Consider the following 21598-nt stretch of genomic DNA (forward strand, 5'->3'; position numbering starts at 1 on the left):
CGAATGTCATCTTATACCGAGCCTTCGTTTTATGAAAAACTGTTGACTTGTCAACTAATAAATCCTCAACATAATACAGAAGCTAAAAATATGATAGAGATACATTATTACTCATTAACCTAGATAAAAGAACAAACATTTAATATCTCACGCCTAATCAATTATCCATTTTATCCTCCCCCTAATCCACGTAATCATCGTACTGCCATCTTGCTTTAACTAACAATCGATGAGCCACATACACTTTGAACACGGATAATTCTTAATTGCATTAGAGCTTTTAGTACTGTAATTTGTGTCGGTCAATAAACATATAAAGTTAGTGGGTACTACATATATACGATTCATTATGCTCTCTCACCTCTTTGACTGTAGGGCATTTTCAAACATCTCCCTGAATCTTCCACATTTACACGTATTTAAAGTATCCTGCTGTAGCACTGTGTAGTACACTTTATGGGTTTATCGCACTTGATTGAACGATACGTGTTATTACAGTTGTATTGAGGCCTCGTCAACAGTATCCGCCTTAGAGCTCACACCATGGAGTCAGACTCCGGCGCAGGACATCCCTCAACGGGAATACATTGATGAGGACCTCAACCATCCATCACCACCCTTTGACATCAACTCAGCAGTCAACTCGAAACTTGCAGTATTCCAGGGCGACTTCTGCAATCTTCTAGTCGACGCGCTCATTAATCCTACAAATGAACACCTCAACGATAAAAACGCCTTTTCCAAGAGACTTGTCGAGAGAGCTGGACCACAGCTAAAAAAAGATCTGCAGTGTGATATAAAATGTTAGTATGACTGTTTATAAAATATAATAACAGCGGCATTTTTGCGTTTTTGGCGTCAGTATTCTTAGTTTAGGCTTACAGCCCGTGGCTCAATGAAAAAAGATTTAGACAGGTATACCTTAGAATGTAAACGCGCAACTATGCGCTAAATCGATAGTTGGAATCGAACTTGTTTAACTAAAGTCTGAGGGTCACTTTATAATTGAATAGAAGCTAATGTTTAGGATACCACAGCTGATGCAGATATGATGATTTACTTTAGCAGCTAATCAAAACACCAACTAAACCCTTCAGGAAATCTACAATACATAGTGTCAGAACATAATGGTCGTGACCCAGCAGAGTTACACCCACAATTATTTTGCGCTTTGTATCCCGGTATCTAATACGCATTTTTGGTTGACAATTAATAATGTCAAGAAAAACTTCTCTCTTCAACGCAGAGAGAATAGTATATTATATTTCTAACAGACGAAAAGTAGATGGATCTATCAAAAATTCTTTGACATAAAAAAGCTGAAGTGACGTTTCTTAGGGTAGACCTTAGTTTGCACATTACCACATCGGCAAAACGTTTTTTCGGAGGGGTTTCGGATCAGTCTTTAGTGCTGTAATGATCGCTAAACTTCGAGAAGTAGAACAGAAAAAAAAGTCATGCACTAAACTAACTAAGAGTTAGGCTTTACGAAGCTGCGCAGTGCTCTTAGTCTGCGAGTCACCAGGTCTTCACACTATGCAGTTAGAGTTTCGAGAATATCTTCCTAACAATCTTTTTTAGTGTCTTGACATATGAAAGCTAATATGCTTCATCATAGTTCCTTATGAATCTTTATAAAACTAAGTTTAGTCCAATGCAATAAATAAACAGTAAGGCAACAACTCAGCACAGTTTACCTCAGACATTAAAGCCACATCTCGGGCACCCATCACTGTATTCGCCTAATGCAATGATTTAATGAATTTCTTTGGATCCTCATTACTCGTTGATTTCTATCCAAGGTCCCATTTAGCAAAACTTTGTGTCAGTCATGCATAATTCGACGACTAACGTAAATTTATTTATATATACATTGCATAAACAGGTCACTAGATACAGAACGCACTCACAGAGAAGCGTCCAAATAAGTATACAAAACTTGTGCTTTGCACTGAATATTTGGACCTTTATTTGAAAACGGCCAGTCCGGCCGTAATTAATTTTATCCATGTTTAAAGGCCAGCTGACCAATGACCTCAGAATTTCTTTATTCCGATTGTCCAACGATTTCCGCAGCAGCTCAAATGTCTCATTGCAGTGTTAGCGTTGAAGATCTGTTGTTGCCTTTGATTCTGATAGTGTAAATAAATGATTATTATGAATTGCCTGGAGGAACCACACCTTTCTGTTCAAATACTGTCATTTCATTTATGGCAGGGTTTCGAAATTGTCTAAAACTGGCCTTGGCGTTCAGACTAATGCTAGATCTGTCGCTTTTTTGTTGCGTTATCTTATCCATTTAGACAGGGCACGAATGAGTAAAGCTCTATGCAGGTAGTCTCTGCAATACATACGCATTAGACACATTGGCAGAGATAAAGACCATAGGCGACGAGATATAACTCTAATCATGAGTGCGATTTGTTACTCGACAAAGCACCCCGTGAATGTTTTTGGTACGGAAGGGAGAGGTGGGACATTCGGGCACTATATCAAAATTCCTTGTCTTGAATCTGAAACCATCATTTTTTTCTGAAACCCAGTGTAAAATAAGGGTAAGCAATTGCTGATACCACTTTTATAGTCGAAAGTACGCAGGTTAAGCTAAATGATGTCGAATACACTTTCTTTACAACTAATTCACGTGAAATAACTAATTTCATCATATTGGGGCCATTACTTTTATATTATACGTGACATACTGAAGGATAATAGCGGAAAAATGTGTCGGCTTACAAGTATCTTCCTACTATAGATTCCCTGTATCGTCTTAACGGCTTCAGCATAGGACTTTTGAATATAGCTTATATATAATTAATATAATAGGGCTTTTTTTTCAAATTCTTTTATTCAAGATGCACCTATATCATATTACTGCTAGATGAATACACTACCGCGTTATAAAATAATCGGTATGAATATCTATATGAAATTTTCATGTAATAGTGTGCTTTCGTTTTTCAGCATGTCGTACTGGCGAAGCGAGGATAACATCAGGTTACGATCTTCTTTGCCAATACGTAGTCCATACGGTGGGCCCAAAGTATCAGCAACGATATCTTTCAGCATCCGAGAGTGCGTTGTATTCATCCTATCGAAGCAGTTTATCTCTCATGAAAGAACACAACATATCCACTTTGGCTATTCCTCCACTTCACTCTTCAAGGAGGGGCTTCCCACCGGTCGAAGGCGCACACATTGCTCTACGTGGGTAGACGTTTATAATTACTATTATTTTATTTTTGTTGCGTTACTACATTTCCTACTACGTAATATAGTCGAATTTCGTCACCATTATGCTGCAATGTTGCTTGTTGCATATGGGACGGAATAATCGACGATAACAGCTTTTAAATCCTAAAAATATGGGAACCAACAAATTAACTTAAACGCACTTGAATAAACTGATTCCTTAAACAGTATTAGGGCGTGTATTACGACAATGCAGAGTAAGGTAACCATTATCTCTACTTGTTTTCGGTGCACACAGCTGATGGCGAATCAGTTACTTTCTATTGTAGATTTTCTATAGACGCCTGATTGTGAACGCTTGATGGTACCTGGAAACGTTAAAACAAAAACCCACATTCTGTCAGAATCCCCCTATCCTATATTTGTATATTCGCTGTGTCAAAATTATCTTATTCAGGCCTGGCATTTGACAACAAAGCTACCTAGTTTAAATGTATATATACGGAAATATATATGGAACGTACAGTGTTCCATACCGGAAAACTTAGCGGTAACATGATTGAAATTAAAATGTTTGTGTGTGAGGTGGTACATAATCTAGGTATGTTTTTATAGTCCATGTGAAAAAAATAAATATAATGAATGATAATCAAGATTAATGTTAATGAATAAATTTATGAAAAGCTTGTATCTCGCCGCATGGCCATGCGGCTTGTTGTAGGCAGATATGTAAATGGTATATGGACCATAAATTATCTTACATTTGACTGACTGGTGATAGCATTACAGCCAAATATATTTTAGGCATATTGTGTTAGTCCGTGAGTATTTAACACAATTTAATACAATTATTCAATACAGTAAATTTGTGTTTTTTTTATCCTTGTGTAGGAACTATCCGAAGGTTTCTGGAGGAGTTCGTTCAGGACCCATGCGTGCAGCGTATAGTTCTTCTTTTGGATAAGGTCGATCTGGAAATCTATTCGCTACTTCTACCACTGTATTTTCCCCGTACAAAGGCCGAGCAGCGACGCGCTATGCATGGCTTACCCAGGGATCTCGGAGGCAAGCACGGCGAGCCCGTTATACCGGAGCGACAGATTCGCATACAAGATACACCCTTCTTTCGCACAGGGGGTACGTATGTTTTATCTATCTTGTCTAAAAATGGACGACATTTTCTGTGCTTTCTGTACCGTTTTATAACTATTTGACGTTTGATCTCGTTTTTTAGCTTGCCATTATAAGTTATTAATGGAATAAAAAAATCTTAGTCTAGTTGTTTTATTTGAAGCTGTAGAGAACTGTACATGATACAAATGAAAAAAAAAAAACATTTTACGGTTTTTTTTAAAGTGTTATACTAATACATTGTTATATAGTTTTCAAAAGCGTATTGCTCATTTGCTTTTGTCATTTTCAGAGAATCCACCTGATTTTGAAGATCTTGACATGTCCGTATGTGTGGGCAAATCGTCATTTGCCCGAATGCAACACGATGTTGATAACAAGCGGAAATATCGTCAGCATGAAGCGGACAGTCTAACCTCTGAGGTGTCTCGCAAGAACCGTTATGAACGTCTTTTAAGAAAAGCAAAAGAAATGGATTTCCGCGAAATCCGCGAGGCCAACATTATTTACCGTTCTGGTGTGGACAAATTCGGAAGGACCGTGTTCATATTTGTCGGAAGGAATTACGCTCCGAAAGAGGTAATGACATCGTTCATTTTTCTGTGAAGCCTTTGGCGGCATAAACGATATGTATGAGAGATTTTCTCGTACTCTACTATCAATCCTGTGAAACATATAGTTAACGTATAATATCTATTACTTGTAACATGTGTCTACACTGAAAAAGCCCGCTGTTAGCCCTTTGGCTAAACTACCATGATCATGCTCGAATAGTGCCAGACATGAAGTAAACTGTGCATGAAAAGTGTCACTATCATCTCTGTTGCTCTGTTGTCATACATCCATTATGAATCTATTCAGGTCTCCTTTGAAGCGCTATGCTGCTATATAATCCGTTTGATGGACAAGGAGGTTGCCCAGCCGTTCGTAGTTGTCTATCTACACTCCTGCACCGGCAACCGTAATTACATGTCATATACACAACTGCGAGAGTTCTACCAGACGCTGGACTACAGATATAAGAAGAATCTCCAGCTGATGTACATCGTCCATCCTACACTTTGGAGCAGGGTATTTATCCGACTTGCTCTTGGCGAAAATCTATTACGTACTTTTTCACTGAATTTCAAACCACCGCTCAGAATGAATCTGTGACAAACCCTATCAATATGTTAGACTTGACTGTTTTGTGAATCGTCGTAAGCATATCACAATGGTTTTTTTCTTGCTTACAAAAGGACAAACGCTCCATTCCACAGATGATAACTAACTGTTAGTCTTCGAAGGCATTACATCATATCACCTTGACCGTTCGGCTGTCGTTTTCTAACCAGTTACCATATTCAGGCTCCAAATGGGCTGGCTTTTAACCTTTTTCCAAGCCCTCCTGATTGCAGGACATATTAAGTAGCACGTATAGGATGTTTCCGTACAAAAGTACTGAAGCCAGTTTCTTCGATCAGAGTCAAATCGATCTAACTAAATTTTGCATTCTTTCGGTGTCTTTGACAGAAGCGCTCAAGATATTTAGCAGCTCCTCGCATTCGAAAAATCAGTTAAAATACATGGTTTTTGGCTTACGTCCTAAACCAGCTACACCGTTTGTCCAAAAAGGGCATAAGCTCGTACTTCATATGGTGTTCGCTCTTTTCATGCGAAAATTACATCTTTCACACAACTTTCAAGGTGTGTTTGCAAATACAACTTTGCCAATTGATCGACGGTAGCTAGGCAACCCAAAAGTGTAACGCAACGTGTTGCTATGGGCCCCTCTTTTGCACGGAAGCGCTCCGTCTGACTATTGCCGTTGTTTCCCGAGAATCTGAACAAAATACGACGGTATTCGACTATGTTACTTTTATTTGATTTCGGACATACACTAAATAAGAATTTTAAGGTTGCAAAATTTCTGGTTAAAAGGTGCATTGAAGTGCACGAAAATAATTTATCCGTGCAAATCTCATCTCACTATATGCTCCTATATTTTGTAATTCTAACACTTATGAAGGAGAAGTCATTCGATCGTACTTTGTAAAATTCATAGACGAACTTTTCCTTATATTTGATATACTAGTGAATTGTTATTATTATTTACTCTGCATTTTAGCTAAGCATGTGGTGGTTTACGACAATTACAACGTCTGGACTGTCGCGCAAGGTTCGTCTCCTGGGTGGAATTGAGTACCTTTATTTAAACATCTCTCCGGATCAACTAAATGTGCCTCAGTTCGTATTAGACTACGACTATTCGGTATGGAAGGCTTTGTTTAATCCACTCACATGTAGAAAGGTCATTATTCATATAGAACATTTGGTAGAACTAATAACGTGTACAAACACGAATTTGTTTATTTCTGAAGACTGCATAATTTAAAAAATATCGATACAGTAATCAGCTGTTATTCGGAGAATATGTTTCTTTTGGCAAAACAGTTTGTCCGTCCGTTAAAAGCAATTCTTACATGGAAAGGTTTGGTCGGTTTATTGCAGGTAAACGGGGCGCGATACTATGACTTCAGCCCACAACCACCGGCTAATTCCGGTCTGTAAAACTATAAAGTTTTTTTCTGTTGATGCGTTGTTATTTATTCCTCTTTCGGCCTAGTGTCACACAGGAAAACCTGTTATTGAAGATAACTAACAGCCTTTTAAAAATATTCACTATTTGTTCATCGTTTATGCTTGTGGGTGGAGGCTTCTGCGCTTGCCGTGGTATTCTACATAGAACTATAGACAGTACTCTATAAAATACAGGAAAAACAACGAAGTACGTGTGATAAATTATGCATCTGTCATATGGATTAATCGCCTCATGCAGTATTTGGTTTGACCTCTTGTATTATTGTGATGATTGGATCGAGTTATCATCAATGCCCAACAGTCTATGAATTCAATCGAGCAAAAAGGCTAAAAGACGTCAACACGACTCCGCCAACTTCGCGTTATAATCATTACTATTGGTATCATTGTTCGAATGCTATGTACGGATTGATCGTGTTACTATTACGACAACCTATGCAGCGCGTAGTACCCTCATTGCTTAGCGATAGCTTAAGAATTGTTAAACTCCCATGGACTTGGTCCAAAAAACGCTCTTATCATTTTTGTATGTGTTTTTATTATTCACGACAAATTTGCCTTTTTGCGAAATCCTGAATACCGAGCCGAATAGCAAAAACATCATGTGCTTCTCTAGGCAAGTATGGGCAACATCATAAACGCAAAACCGATACTGGTCTTTTAGGCTTAGGCTGGGTGAGAAGACTATGGGAAAGGTAATAGCAATATGTATTTTTGCATAACTGTGACACATATACATAGAAAGTATGTCACTATGTACATAGTATAGTTATGGACGATTTGGCGCCGTATAAATTGGTAATCAGGTCTTTCAGCTATTATATTATTAATATAATAAATAAACGTTGACTGTATAAAATATAGTGCTCTAACTTGATATGTGTTCACTTATGTGGTGTCGCTTGAAATGTTTATCGCGTGATACAATTATCACCGCGCTTACCGTATCTGTGGTAGATTATTAGTAAATTATTTTTGTCGATGAGTTAATATCACTATTATTATTATTATTATAGTAATTGATCAACTCATTCGACACGCAATATTATGTACGACGCGGCGGTTCTTTTCGATTTAGAGCTTAGACAAGATTAATAAAGATGAATAGCCCTATTGTTCTAAATAGCAATTGTATGTTGCGATGTTCATTGGCTTCAAAAGTGACGCTGTGTTTCTTTTCGTTCTTAGCTTAGCAAAACAAAACGATCTCTTTATAGATCTTAACATGAGAACTTAGAATAAGAACTTAACGTAATAAGCTTCATTAATAATCAATTAATAATCACGAATGCACATTCAGATTAGAAATCAAAGGAACTAAATGTACCAATCAATCTAGTAGATTGTGTTTTTAACAGTGAATTTCTCGACATTGTCCACTTATAATAGGTGCTGGTACTTAATTAATTAAAAGAAACGCTAATTGTTTTTAGATAACCTGTGCCAATTTCCAACCATGTTGTTGTCCAACCAACAACAACAATTTATCTAGTTCACTCGATATAAATTACGCTTTATTATAAAATTACCATGGCATTTACTATATTATAGTATGTAATAACTAAAATATACTAAGAAGGAACAGATTCGCCAGCCTATCTAGCTTGTAATACCATAGTAAATGGCTATGAACACAACATGAGTAGCAACTTTTCACTGTAAGAGTATTGCTGACGAACGAATCAATTCATTGAAGGTCTAACTAATGGCAACGATAGAATATGATATTTTTGGCACTTTGGTCTATCACTATCACGTGACGTATTAATTATTGTAAAGTTATTTTTTATCCTACAAAATTCTAAGCTACCATCAATAAGATCACACTTCGTCACGCTTCATTTATTTGTACGCTTCATAGCACGAGATAACGTGAACTTTAAAAAAGTCAGTTCGATCAATTTTTCTGGTCCTATTTTCTTCGGTAATATTTGATCTGCGCTGAGCGTTTAACGGGTCAGCATAACATCACCAGGGTGTCTAAAAGCAACAAAATTCATTTTTTGAAAGGAATCTGAAGGCTAATATTTATCTATAGTCCCTACTGGTTCACAACTAGACTGAATGTTCCGAGTTTTATGTCCCAATAGATCCGTCAAGTATTTTACCGCACGGATTGGCTTACAAAAGAAATTCAAAGTTGGTCGGCGATAAAAGGAGTGGTCTCACATACATTATACAGTCCATTTTAAATGGTTTTTCATATTGACAGGATACTTAGAGTATAGCCAGTTTTTATTAGAGTCTACACTCAATAGAAATCGGCTTTTCTTATCACAGTCCGGTTAAGTTACAATTAGGACTGTACGAATACTACTGATAACATTTGAGTAAAAAAAAACTAAGACGAAATTGTTTTCATACGACTCTTTCGACCAATTTTTATAATTATAGCAGCTCTGCGATTACCTACTAACGTTGTTCTAAATAGTTTACTTTTTAAATTTTCATTACTTGAAGGCCTACTAAACAAAAAAAAATGTCGCATGTGTACTTCAAATGTACAAAAATCCTATTTACCTATTCCATTAAAAATTGTTTATGTATGTAATGGATTTACAATAAAAGCGAGGCTTGAAGACTTGCTATATATTTGAGGTGAAGACTTGAAGAAATATCTTTTGAATTAAATTATTTGTCCAGATAATAGTTAATAAAGATGTAAAACGTATGAAAAATATGCCAAATAATTCACCATGGTCTATGATTTTATTCGAGATCACTTTTTTGGTTTATGAGACACACGACGTTAGAACAAGATGCCCGCTTTGTAGCCACTCTTGTATATCTATTCTCTGCGTTGGAGTCAAATGCTTCAAAAAAATGCCTTTGCATATTCCCTAATAAGAATGTTGTCCGGCTTCCTCGTCTGGGGAATTGTCCTACATTTATCATGATGTTGTTATCAATTAGGCGTCTTAATACTCTGTCGTTTTGCTATTTTTGTACAGTGCTAATAAATATATTACCTTCATGATAATGATATTATAAATAGCGCCTGGTGCTTCTGAAATGTTTCTAATTGAGTGAACAAGACCTCACCACCGGACGGTGCTTTACGCGTTTCCTTTGAATTACCGCGCATTCCTTCCGATGCGCTCTTCCCGCGCGGTCTACAGTTAGCGGGGGTTTGGTGGGTGTGCGCTCAGCATTTAGTATCACCCCACCGTTACTTTAACGGAAGGTTCAGTATGGTGTAGCCGGTTGTAAGCAGAGGTTGTTGGTTGGCCAGGACAGATGCTCGGCCGGCTAAAGATCAGTGGCCATGTACGAATCCATGATTAAATGGAGGGGTCGACCCATTCTTCCGCCAGTGGTAAGTACTTGCTAACAGCTCAGTTTAGAACAGTGATTGAGTTAACGGAAGTAAGCACTACCGGCTGGGCCTTGAACAAGGCCGCCAATGACATCTGTGACATTCCTAAGACATAAACAGGGCGCTTCTATTCTAGTTGTGCATAGTTCAGAGCATTTGTATCAGCCTAGATAACCATAAAATGGCTTGACATCCAGATTGGACTTCAGAAGTGGAAGCATGTCGCTAGTAAAAGTAACGGACCAATGTCGCGCCAGAAATGATCTGTTTAGCTCTTCGTCGTTGTTGTTAGTATCGTTGTCGCTGTTGTTGTTGTTGTTGTTGTTGTTGTTGTTGTTGTCGTCGCTGTTGTTACTACTGTTTTCCATTGTTTCGTGTTTTTCGTTGCGTTGAGCCTGACATTCCTAGCGGCTCGACGGAACTTTTCGGATTACCGCGCTGTACTTATATACCGGATACTTTTCTTCTATTTCAGATGACACTCGAGAAGAGAACGGAAGCGCGCCAACTACGCACCGAAGCTGTTCGACGGGAACAGCTGCGTGCCGTAAGTAGTGGCGGGCAGATTTATTAGTACCGAATACTTGATTAGTATCAATCTTTTCTTGACATTTAATCATTAAAAATAAATACTCAATGGAAAAAACATAGAGTTTGTCAACGGCGATCGTTTGTATCATAAAGCGAGAGCGTTCTAGAAGGAGTGTAAAACCATTTCCATCTATGGTCTAATACGTGTATACATGTTTATCTTGATATTCGAGTACAATACAATAAGCCACAATAAAACTCTCGGCAGTTGTCGGCCAAATATCTTATCCTCTTTTGTCTTGATCACCTCACTCCTTAGCGTATTATTCCACTCCAAGAAACTTCCGGTTTCCTCTTAACATTCGCGTCACATAGCAGCACCGGGCTCAATGGTACCAATTTTATCTGCCTTATTCATTTTGTGGCGTTACTTCATTTCGATGTACCACACATTTGGAGACAAAGTATGTCCCTAACGCTAGGAAGCTGTCTAAAGTTAAAGGTTTGGAGGAGGACAAAGACAACAATTGTTTTGAGAAATACCTAACGCAATTGCGATATTCCCTTCCATATATATATATGCCATATATGCATATATATATGCCTATTTACACGCAGAGTCGTGCGCGCAGGAGACTTTGCGATTTTGCTTTACCTTTTCATCTACTATCTTCTATTACGCTCTCGTTGGACGCATTTTCTCATCTCCATCCTTCATAGTCCACTCTATAAAATGGTAGTGGTCGGCTATCGTCATCTGGGTGTTGCAGGGCATCATTCTGTGCGAGAGTATGGATTTGTGCGCTTTCCATGCACGTAATTGATAGCCCATATATAAACGACCAGAGTGCACTTAACTTTCCTTTGGTATTGTAAGTTCTCTTTGTAGCCGTTGGACATTGTAATAAAGGACTCAAAGGCCGCAATATGTTTCACGGGCTAGATATCTATGCAGATTTTGCTCGAGGGCCACCAGAAAAATTTTTGGGTAAAACTCTTTGCCATCAGATCGGTCCCATTTCAGTGAAGGTATTTGAACGTTCGCATACGAACCGCATAACAAGATCGGTGTACAAGTCGCGTATGATCCTATGCGAAAAATTTAATGTTGAGCAATATTCGTAAGCGGATTCGGTGTGCATCTTTCAATCATCAGCCATCAGCTGGCAAAGTTGCTTAGCTAATTTTTTTCGTGTGGCAAAGTATTTTGTCTCAATAAGGCCCTATCGTTTCTTTGCTGCTTTCAAACTTTCAACTTTTACATTTTCATGAAACGATTTACGATTTGTTGCGTTCAGTCATATTTATTCCTGCCGTTCCCATAGCTGTAGGAATGCGTGCGTCCATGTGTGTCTAGACGCTACTAACACAGTGATAGTACAGTGGGCAATACGTACTATACTGAGTGTGCTGAGTGAGGCAGTAATACGTCATTATTCTTCTCGAGTCTTTTTCCTTTTCTTATTCACCTTATCATCGAACATGTTACTATAAGTTATCATATCACATCTATTGAAACTTGCAATATCGTCTACGGCTAGATCACCAGCACGACTCCTCCGTTGATTCTGGCCACTGCAGCACCCTGCTTTCTTATCTCCAATTCCCAGTTCCCAATTTCCCAGCGCCTACTCTTTTTCCTCTCTAAAACTGCAAATGTTAGATCGCTTCCATTTTGGCTCGACCGCTACACATCTCACACTGAGGCCTAAAACGAAAGATGTGGCGAAGTGTTGATTGGCAGTCAACGTAGCCTAACGAAAATGCGAGACGGGACTGATGTGAATGATGGAACAGATGACGCAGTCTGTCAGATGAGTACCTTTGTTTTTATCTATAAGAGAAAGCGTTCGCGCGCCTGTACACGTATCTCCATGTAATGGACAACGGGATTAAGATAGGTGGTTTACTCTGACGCACCGAAGCGACAGCAGCAGTGTCCCTGAGATGACATGAACACTCCAGCAGCCGTTAGTCAAACTAGCTCACTTTATTTTACGCTTCTAGTTTACGGCGCTTCCTGCGCTGTATCGTGTCAGCCTCTTCTTGTTTCACGCTCTTCTGTCTTGTCTGATACCTTAATCATCACCACCACTAACTACTAGTACTACTACATTTTTAAACTCTGAGGTACAGCGAAATATAGCGCTGAGTTTATCCTCAAGAGGCTGCGTCGCATCGATAAACGTTAATCTACGCAAGCAACTGAGTAATAATAATGACTCGATCAGTCACATACACACACACTGAGAGGATGAATCGTCTATAATGAATTTAATTTGCTTCTTTAAAGGGTTCGCCTAAGAAAGTTTGAACCGGGTAAGCAGTTAGCCTTAAACCCAGATGGACACCATATTCTAGTAGCCTGTCTAAGAGCCCGCAATAAGGCTCCATTATCGCTTCGACAGAGCCCTTTCCGAATAAATTGGAACTACGACGCGCGAGGCGACAACGTTAGCGAACTTATTTTTGCATTCGGTTTGACATCGTTGCTGTCACTGTAGCCGTATGCAGTCCCGTTTCGACCAGTTAGGCTTTCAAAAGATACAATCGGTATTAGCACTATGGTTTAGCGGGGAGGTGCGCGACACCATATCGTAGGTAATGTTGTAACATGTGTATAGATCTATACTTCCATTGTATAACTATCACACAAAGAAAACAATTAGTTCAACTTGAATTTCTACGTTTTGCTGTATAAATTATGCAACAAAAGCATTATGAGTGCCGTTTACCTCAGTAAAACGTAAGTGTTAAATGTGTAATTTCTAAGTCGTTGTACTATAAGGCAACGATAACAATCTTTTTGTAGATTAAGTGGTCTTTGCCGATTATATATGTAAAAGTGTATTTTGCTGTTGTAATTGCCTGAAAACACAGCAGCAGATTCGTTTATCAGGTCTGATTCATATCAATATTTAGTAAATTTTCAAGGACCCTACTAACAAAAAGCTTTACCATAATTAATAATATTAATAATAATTAATAAAATAATACCGGTTAAAATAATGCCGGTTAATAAAATTATACCATGGCTGTCTAAATTTGAATGCGACCGGAGACCCGAACTAAGTAAAAAAATGCTGGTCATAATATAGGTCATAATATATGGTCACATTGTCTCGATGAACTTTCTACTGATAACTATCAGACAATCAGCTTACAACGCTTAAAAGGCCCTTTAGACTCCAGCCTAGCATTAAAAACACTTCGTACTATCCTTTACAGAAAGACAATAAATATGAAGAGCATATGCAACTGTTAGAATTATCAGGACATTTGACAGATGTATACTAAGAATTTTAAGACATAACGTAACATAACATTAAATCTTTCTCAAAAAAAGAAGTCGGTTCCTTTGGACTGTGTAATTAAAGAACCAGGGCTCCGAAGGTTGAAATAAACAGACATATTATTTACCGAAGAGAACGATCTTAAAGACGACAATTCGAAAGACAGGCAAACGATCCCAGTGTCTCAAGGACAATTGGACTGAAAGGCTCTGGCAGAGTTCGAAGTCGACCAAACAGCTCCAGTCCGTAGCTTCTAGAAGTTATTACAAACCTATCGTATTGTATAATCCCTCTAGACTGGAAGTGCAATAGAAGACACAGGATTTGGCCGGTTTTTGGCTAGCCACAAGAGAAAGTCTGTTATCGCAACTGTAAAATTTCCTTATATGAAGCGGGCCAAAAGAGTCGCCATGAAACTCCTCTGATGTCCAAGCAATTAACATTAATTAACAGAATTATTTCGCATGCTCGGGCTTTGCTTGACATAGGGGCTTATCCCTTATGAAAGGCTCTTGTTTAGTACGTTCGTTTTACTTCTGAACTAAGTGAAAATTGTTATGGCTATTATTTTTCTTCTGTTTTGAACATCACGTTATACGTACTCGGAGAAGCTATCTGCTTTTTTCTGTTTACATACATATTTTAGCCATTATTCTGTTCGGGCCGAAGCCAGGAGGATCGGTAATACTTGAAAGGCAATAACAAATGCTTTGAAAGAAAAGATATGCGAACAAAGCACTCTCATCTATTGATAATTTTATCAACACTATTCGGTTGTTGTTTATGCTGGTTCCTATCACTGTTGCGATTGCCGTTCTCACCCGCTAGTAGGCAACAAACATTTATTCCGTCCAGAACCCTTTTCTAGACGTGCGGCAGCTTATCGTTGCTACCGGATTTTTTCGATATGACGAAGTTGTCACAATGACAAAATGGATAGTAATAGGGAGATATTAGAGCGCCTACGTCTAATAGTTTGTTCATTGTACTTCGTAAAATTTTTGCGTTGTAACTTTGATTTTACTTTGTAAACAACTAAACTAGCGACATCGCTGTCTTTAGTTTGGACGAGTCTTCCTTTGCTTCGGGTTACCAAAGCGAAACGTATGAAAAGACGTAACAAGCACTTATCAAATTTAACGTCTGCGATGTTGGAGGACCTGCAATTCGCCATGTACGAGACTGATCGGCGAGTCCTGCAAGCCAAAACCAGACTGGAATCGAGAGCGAAAAGTAACATTAAGCCAAAAGCAAGAAAAGACACGTGAACCAACCCGCCAGATGCTAAATAGCTTTACAGTGTGCGCACTAGAATATACACTAGCTTTCTCGGCTGTCCTCAAAGGTTGCAACGATACATTCAATATGTACTTGCGACTTATTTACCGGCTCTGCAGAATGAACAAACACGGTTTTACTAGCAGCTTTGCCGTCTGGCTAATGTTAGTGCTTGTCTCGTGATTTTTTCATGTGTAATGGACGGTGAGCTGTCGACTCGACGAGGAAACGGGTGGACCAAGCATATTCTCTATCTATAATCAAAGCCAGAGAGGAAGAAAGACTGAAAGACCGTGCGATAAGTTTAACAGACTATGCGACTGAGCGCGACCAAAGTTCGGGATAGGCGTCTCCCTGGTACCAGCAGAATAGGAGCTTTATTATTTTCGGTTGAAGGGGTTTGTGATGGGGAAAAACCGCTACGAGGGAATATCATGGCGGCGTATCGCAACTGTTCGTGAAGAAGGGACAAACGCGGCGCTGCAAATAAAATGGACGTTGGGAGCTTCATGCTGATTTCTGACTTCCGTCCTGTCTGTATTAGATTATGATATACTTCGAAAGTCACTCCTTTCCTCGACTTGATAATTCACACCTAACTATATATCGCTCATATTTTATGACAATAAAAGTAACAGTAATAACGGCTGTCTTGGTAGTTATAATAGCAATGACGGCGTAGTGCTACTACTGACGATGATAATGATGAAAATGCTAGGAAAAAAAAATTGGCAACTGCTACATATTTCTGGTTAAGACAGTTTTGACAAAATAGTCTTCTTGCAGGGCTGAGGCTTCATCAAAGGCTAACCAGAGTACGCTTATGCATACTAAATATGTAGGGTGAAATTTGGTTTCTCAAGGTAGTCATAATTGCCGGGAACAAAGAAGTATATTTTTAACGATACCGATAATGCTTGTTTGTAAAGGAGTACATGCTTGCTTCGATATATTGTGATAATCAAAAACAGTTAAAGCCTGCACTGGATACACATACATATTTGTTGGATAAAGCCCAACGAAATGCGGACAAGTGCCTCTTTGTTACAATCGCATAAGATTGGAAGGAGAAACTGGCTACAACAAAAAGGAAAAAATACATATATCTCAGCATGTAAAACATTATTAAGCTCCAAATTTTTCTTACACGATTTACATTTTTCTTAACAACTATATAAAGTCAGCACTAATAAAAGTACCATTGTCTCACCTCTTACCATCTAGGTATCATACGTGCTTTAAATGTTATGCACGAAAAGGTCACGCTGTATGGCTCAGAAACTATATGGACCACTACATTTTTTCTAGTAAAAGAACTTAGGCTTTAAAAAACTACACTGACAAAACTTTAATTCACAGAACATACGTACACAGTTCAGAAATGCTGTCCAGTTTGCATTACTGGATTTTTTTTTATTCGACTAAATTTCAAAAAGGTAGCATTATTCGGGGCCAAGCATTTTGCATTTAAAAGATAAATAGGGAAAATAACCAGCACGTTTCTCTGCTACAGGTAGGCTGAAAAGCAACTTGCATACATTATAAAAATGACTACATTTATTGATTAGTATGGCCGACCTGGGGGCTACACTGGTGACTGCGTTTCGAATATATATGAAACCGAATGCAGTTAAATGCTAATTTTATAGACAAGATTGTGAAAGCTAAATAACCTCAAAATACAATTCAGCCTAGTAAGGATGCGTAATTGCATAAATTTAAACTAACGTGGCACACGTCGCTGCCGTCAACAACGGGCCACTTGTCCTTGTGTCGGTAAAAGATTTTCACAAGTTTATTGACCCTCGTTCGGACAAACAACAATATTGTCTACTTATGCAACACATTGCGGATAATCACGAGTATGGATCAAAATTAGCCGTGGATAATTATTTATACCAGAATGGATAGCTACGATAGCTATACAAGCTTCAGTGTTTTACCTGAACTTTGAAAAACCTTTCTTTAAAACTTTGAAAAAAAGAGCAGTTTGCCAATGTGCCAGTATTTAGGTCATTCAAAACTTTAGCAGACGAAATTTTCTGTATTATTATTGTTTGATTCATTGTTCGCCCCTTGCTGCGAAGTGCTTCGCTGAGTATCATGCGCATCAGCTACTTTATATCAATTAAAATTCGTCTCGAAATCGACATGCGCAATGAAAACGACTGAGTGTTCATATGGTTGTGCGAATGGTTACTAATTCAATCTGTGTATACAAAGCTTAGGCTGATATTTGTACTATTTAGGTAACACTGTAAATTTATTTTATTGAGTTTCGTTCTTTTATTTTCGTTTTTTGATACCAAGTTTATAATTTAGACGACGCCTATTTCAGGATATCTATTTTTTTACTAAAACATTGAGGTCAGTTTTCAAAACCATGAAAAAAATCCTTAGTTTAAAAGCTAATGAGCGCTTCCGCTAGGTAGGCGCTAAAATTATTTCCGCGCGATTTCGGTGTCTACGTCACAATATTAAAGCTCCTTATCAGGGAAAAATGAGAATGAATGAATTTTATGGCATCTTTTGATGCTTGTTTCTAAGAGACGTGTGCAGAGAGCACTTTGTTACAATCACGCTGCTACCACAGCCTACATATAGCCTTTTTTTACCTACGCCTACATAAAGGATGGCCGCGTGACAGTATTAAAACACTAGTAAATTATAACAGCTTTCTACTTTGTAGAGATACAAAGTTGTGACTAATATTGTTTGCGAAAAATTTATATCGATGAGTCATAACACAGTATCCATAAAGTCGAAGGCAAAAATATATTGCGTCTAAAATTGTCAACAAATACATTATATGTGTAACAAGTTTCTCCAACATTGCTTAGTGTATTGAGGGCTGTTAAATACTACACACAGGCGTCTGCTTATACTATCTTTACTTATTAACATACCGTCGTAGTCATGGCCGTGGGGCCATCTTGAGCACAAAGTACTCGTGACGGCCGTGCCTTGACTTGCTACTTGAAGTTTGTTGCTTTGCGCCGGCAGACCTAAAATAGCGTAACAGCATCTTTTCGCCGTAAGGAAAAAGCGTAATGAGCATCCAGACACGCATAATTAGAAACTCTACCTGTAACGTGGCCATATACTGTTTTAGGGTAAGCCTACGATTAAATATAGGAGAGCTATAAGATAAAACGTTTGCGGGTCATAAGTGCGACAGATTCTCTAACTCCTGGTTCGAAGCAGAGATCGAATTACCACTACATACTTTAAAAATACCTCAACGCAGTCGAACACACATTTTAGATTAATAAAAGAACTATCCATAAGACATTTTGCTCTTTTTCGAACAATTAGCGCCATTACCAAAACGTAATTAACACGTGGCGCATATTTACCTTACATCTAAAATAGAACAAAACCATTGTATGTATTGCATAGATATACAAAAACGGCAAATCCCAGTATTTGAAAAATACCCCTTAAATCTAACAAAAGATTCTGATTGTAAAAAGCCCATATATGCGACAAACTAGGTACATTGTCATGCATTTACTTAAAGCATATTTTATTTCAAATAGCATTTGAAAACCGCAACACCTTTTCTGTAATACTGCAACTAGTGATCACGCGGAAGGTTGCAGAACGGCTAAGAAGAATTTGAACTCGGACCGAAGAAATTCGGGCCCACTATAGGCCGAATTGGTTCCAATGCATTGGTCCAAGTGATTGGTTCTGCAAGTTTTTGTGGATGGTGTGTGGCACACATGAAATGAGAGAGAAGAAGTGCTTAAGTTTAGGAAATTATAATCACGCCAGAAGTTTTTACGTATATGGTGCACTTGGATGAGGCGCCAACCACTTAGTCATTGTCATATTATAGAAGTAAGGTCCCTATAAATTATAAATGTCCTCCCATTTACAGTAAGATTGCGTAGTTTTTTTTAATACGAATCATGCATAAGCTAAGGAAAAAGGCTATGATTTACTTCCTAATATTTACACAGATATAGGCATTCTTAGTTTAGCGTTCTTATATAGGTACCAATCGCCGGCTGAATGTAAAACAAACGCAATTATGATTTTGTTTTGTCATGAGTATTTACATATTTGACCCTGATGATATTACAGAAACAATCCTCTAAAGTAGCCGGAGCCGCTAAAGTTGATGATGATGGAGATCCACACGAATCTTCTATTACTTCGTCACTTTTGGGTGGAGAAAACACGGAAAATTCGCGTAGACTAACCCGTTGGTATAGCGAAGAGGAGCCTACGAACATAGCTCGTCCTACTACATCGCAGAGTTCAAGTCTCTCAGTCACTGGTAGTTCATGGACCAAGGATGGCTTAACTAATCAGGGTATTTCACAACGTATTCCTCGCTCGTCTTCGGCACAAGCAAATCTTCACCAAACGAGACCTTCCACACATGTACGAAGTCGGCTGCTTAACTACCGTGCTAATGACAGTGCACTGATGAAGTCGTCAGCGACAGGATTGGGCAAGGACGGGAGCGTGACGTACTGTGCTTCTTGGACAAGGCCGGAGGGTGCGTTCTAGCGATTGCATGGTCCACACGGTACGCGCACAACTGACTCGGTGCCAGCACGCAGTTGCACGTAGTAATGACCCATTCGGGGCAACTGATATCTATCTTGTTTCCTTCGTTCATTATTAAACTTGATTTGAAGGCTTCCACAAGAACATAAAGGGTAACTCATATATTCGAGTTAACTGCTTGTCACAAGGGCAAAGCATCATACGCATATTCGAGTTTTTCTATGAAAACGGCATGCGCTTTCATAATGTAAGTTTATTTAAAACCGACTATAATAGCAAATACAGCTCTAATCTTTGAAAGAAACTGAACACAGGAAACGACATAAGAAGTATCATACGGAATAATATAAATGAACGAGTTTACTAATTATCCTATTGTAAACACTAACGCGTACTTTCATGTTTAATTACCTTTAAAAGCAGCACTCAGCGATTCATTCTATATTTTGGTCCAAATATTTTTTCTTCCTTTCATGTATTGCGCATTCATTTGCTTTTGAAGTATACGTGCGATAAAAGGTAGAAAACACGCTTTATATGCAGTTTTGCATACACAAACTGACTGCAAATTAAATAATTAAACAAATGAAAACATTTCCTATTTGTATTCCATCCGCTCAGCAATGGCCAATTTATGCAAATTTAGTGGATTCACCGGTTACACTAAAGTTTGGCTACTTTTAAAGCCAGTTTAGCTCTTGAACTCTTTTACCGAAGCAAGTCAGTTCAGGCCGTCTCTTTGACCACTGCTGGATACGACGGCATACAATTATGTAAGTACATTTCTAAGCATCGCTGGCATGTGACCGCTCCTCGCTAGAGCGAAATATTACTATTCATTTATGGACGCATTTTTTCTTATCTAATATTGGCCTGCTAGCCGGCAATACAGCTTCGTTGATGACAGCTCGACGATACGTGAAGCCCAGCGCACGAGTACCATCTATATACTGTATGCGGTAGGCCGAATACGATTTTGCATTTTCTTTCCTCATTAGGCGACTGGTCATAACTACAACCTCCTGTCAAAGAGTGTCACAACCTTTCAGGGGCATAGAGTGACAGTTTTAAAAGGCTGCTAATCCTTAATACCTGTGAACAAATACGGACACCCAACTCGATATTTAGCGAACGCTCGCCTTTCAGATATCAGCAAAGGTCATTATAACCAACGCCGCGAACTTTACATTAAAATGCCCGTCATTATGTGCCACACAACTTCATGACCGCCCTACCCTTTGTTTTTACCAAAGTCTTCATTAAGGTTTATCGAAAAACGGTTATGATCTCCTTATCTCCCATTCTGTGCCGTCCTTCGTATCTTATATATATATATATATATATATATGCATGCTGGCTTTATGTACTGGACATCCATATAAATGCATTCACATTGACATTCTGCTGTCGATATCTGATCGAGATCGAGAACAGTTGTTATCCTCCTCGGTGCCGCTACAGATATCGTCATTACTCTTCAACGGAATAATCAACAAAAATCGATGAGCTATTGCTACACTCCTTGAAATGCGCTCCTCAGCTACTTCTTCACCACAATGCACTGCCGTGTGTGTCTTCAGTATCTGTACTTATTCTAATGCTCTCGTATGTTGTCACATTACTGTTTAGCCTTTTGGTCAAACCAATTGTACGCTATGCTGGACCGCGTTGTATTACGTTACACTTTGCATGTACTGTGTGTCTATTCGTCTTTCGTAGTAGTAGTAGTATATAGTCTCGTTCTTATTTCTAGCAA

The 21598-nt window shown here is 38.5% G+C and overlaps 1 protein-coding gene and 1 long non-coding RNA gene across 14 annotated transcripts in view; one reads left to right on the top strand and one right to left on the bottom strand.

The window, feature by feature from the left end:
* Positions 1-21598, top strand: part of LOC111247940 (uncharacterized) — a 39336-nt gene that overhangs the window by 6262 nt on the left and 11476 nt on the right. For 11 of the 12 annotated variants that reach the window (XR_015323498.1, XM_086983308.1, XM_086983309.1 and 8 more), the window contains 7 exons: positions 499-803; positions 2965-3207; positions 4084-4329; positions 4616-4902; positions 5185-5394; positions 6431-6574; positions 6814-6865. Coding sequence is in view for 11 of the 12 variants with exons in the window: in XM_086983308.1 (XP_086839434.1) it covers positions 499-803; positions 2965-3207; positions 4084-4329; positions 4616-4902; positions 5185-5394; positions 6431-6574; positions 6814-6865 (1487 nt within the window). In the remaining variant the exon portion in view is untranslated. The remainder of the gene's footprint in view (positions 1-498; positions 804-2964; positions 3208-4083; positions 4330-4615; positions 4903-5184; positions 5395-6430; positions 6575-6813; positions 6866-21598) is intronic. The other variant, XM_086983314.1, reaches the window with a different exon arrangement.
* Positions 3202-20041, bottom strand: LOC147757181 (uncharacterized). 2 transcript variants are annotated; one of them, XR_015323501.1, is made up of 3 exons: positions 19386-20041; positions 18228-19014; positions 3202-3560 (listed from the first exon to the last, which is right to left on the bottom strand). It is a non-coding gene; the product is annotated as an uncharacterized LOC147757181 (long non-coding RNA). The 2 variants fall into 2 exon arrangements; XR_015323502.1 differs by lacking the exon at positions 3202-3560 and having other exon boundaries at positions 18270-19014; positions 19530-20041.

The sequence above is a fragment of the Varroa destructor genome, unplaced genomic scaffold (assembly GCF_002443255.2).
Source record: "Varroa destructor unplaced genomic scaffold, Vdes_3.0 BEIS01000003.1, whole genome shotgun sequence".
Taxonomy (NCBI): domain Eukaryota; kingdom Metazoa; phylum Arthropoda; class Arachnida; order Mesostigmata; family Varroidae; genus Varroa; species Varroa destructor.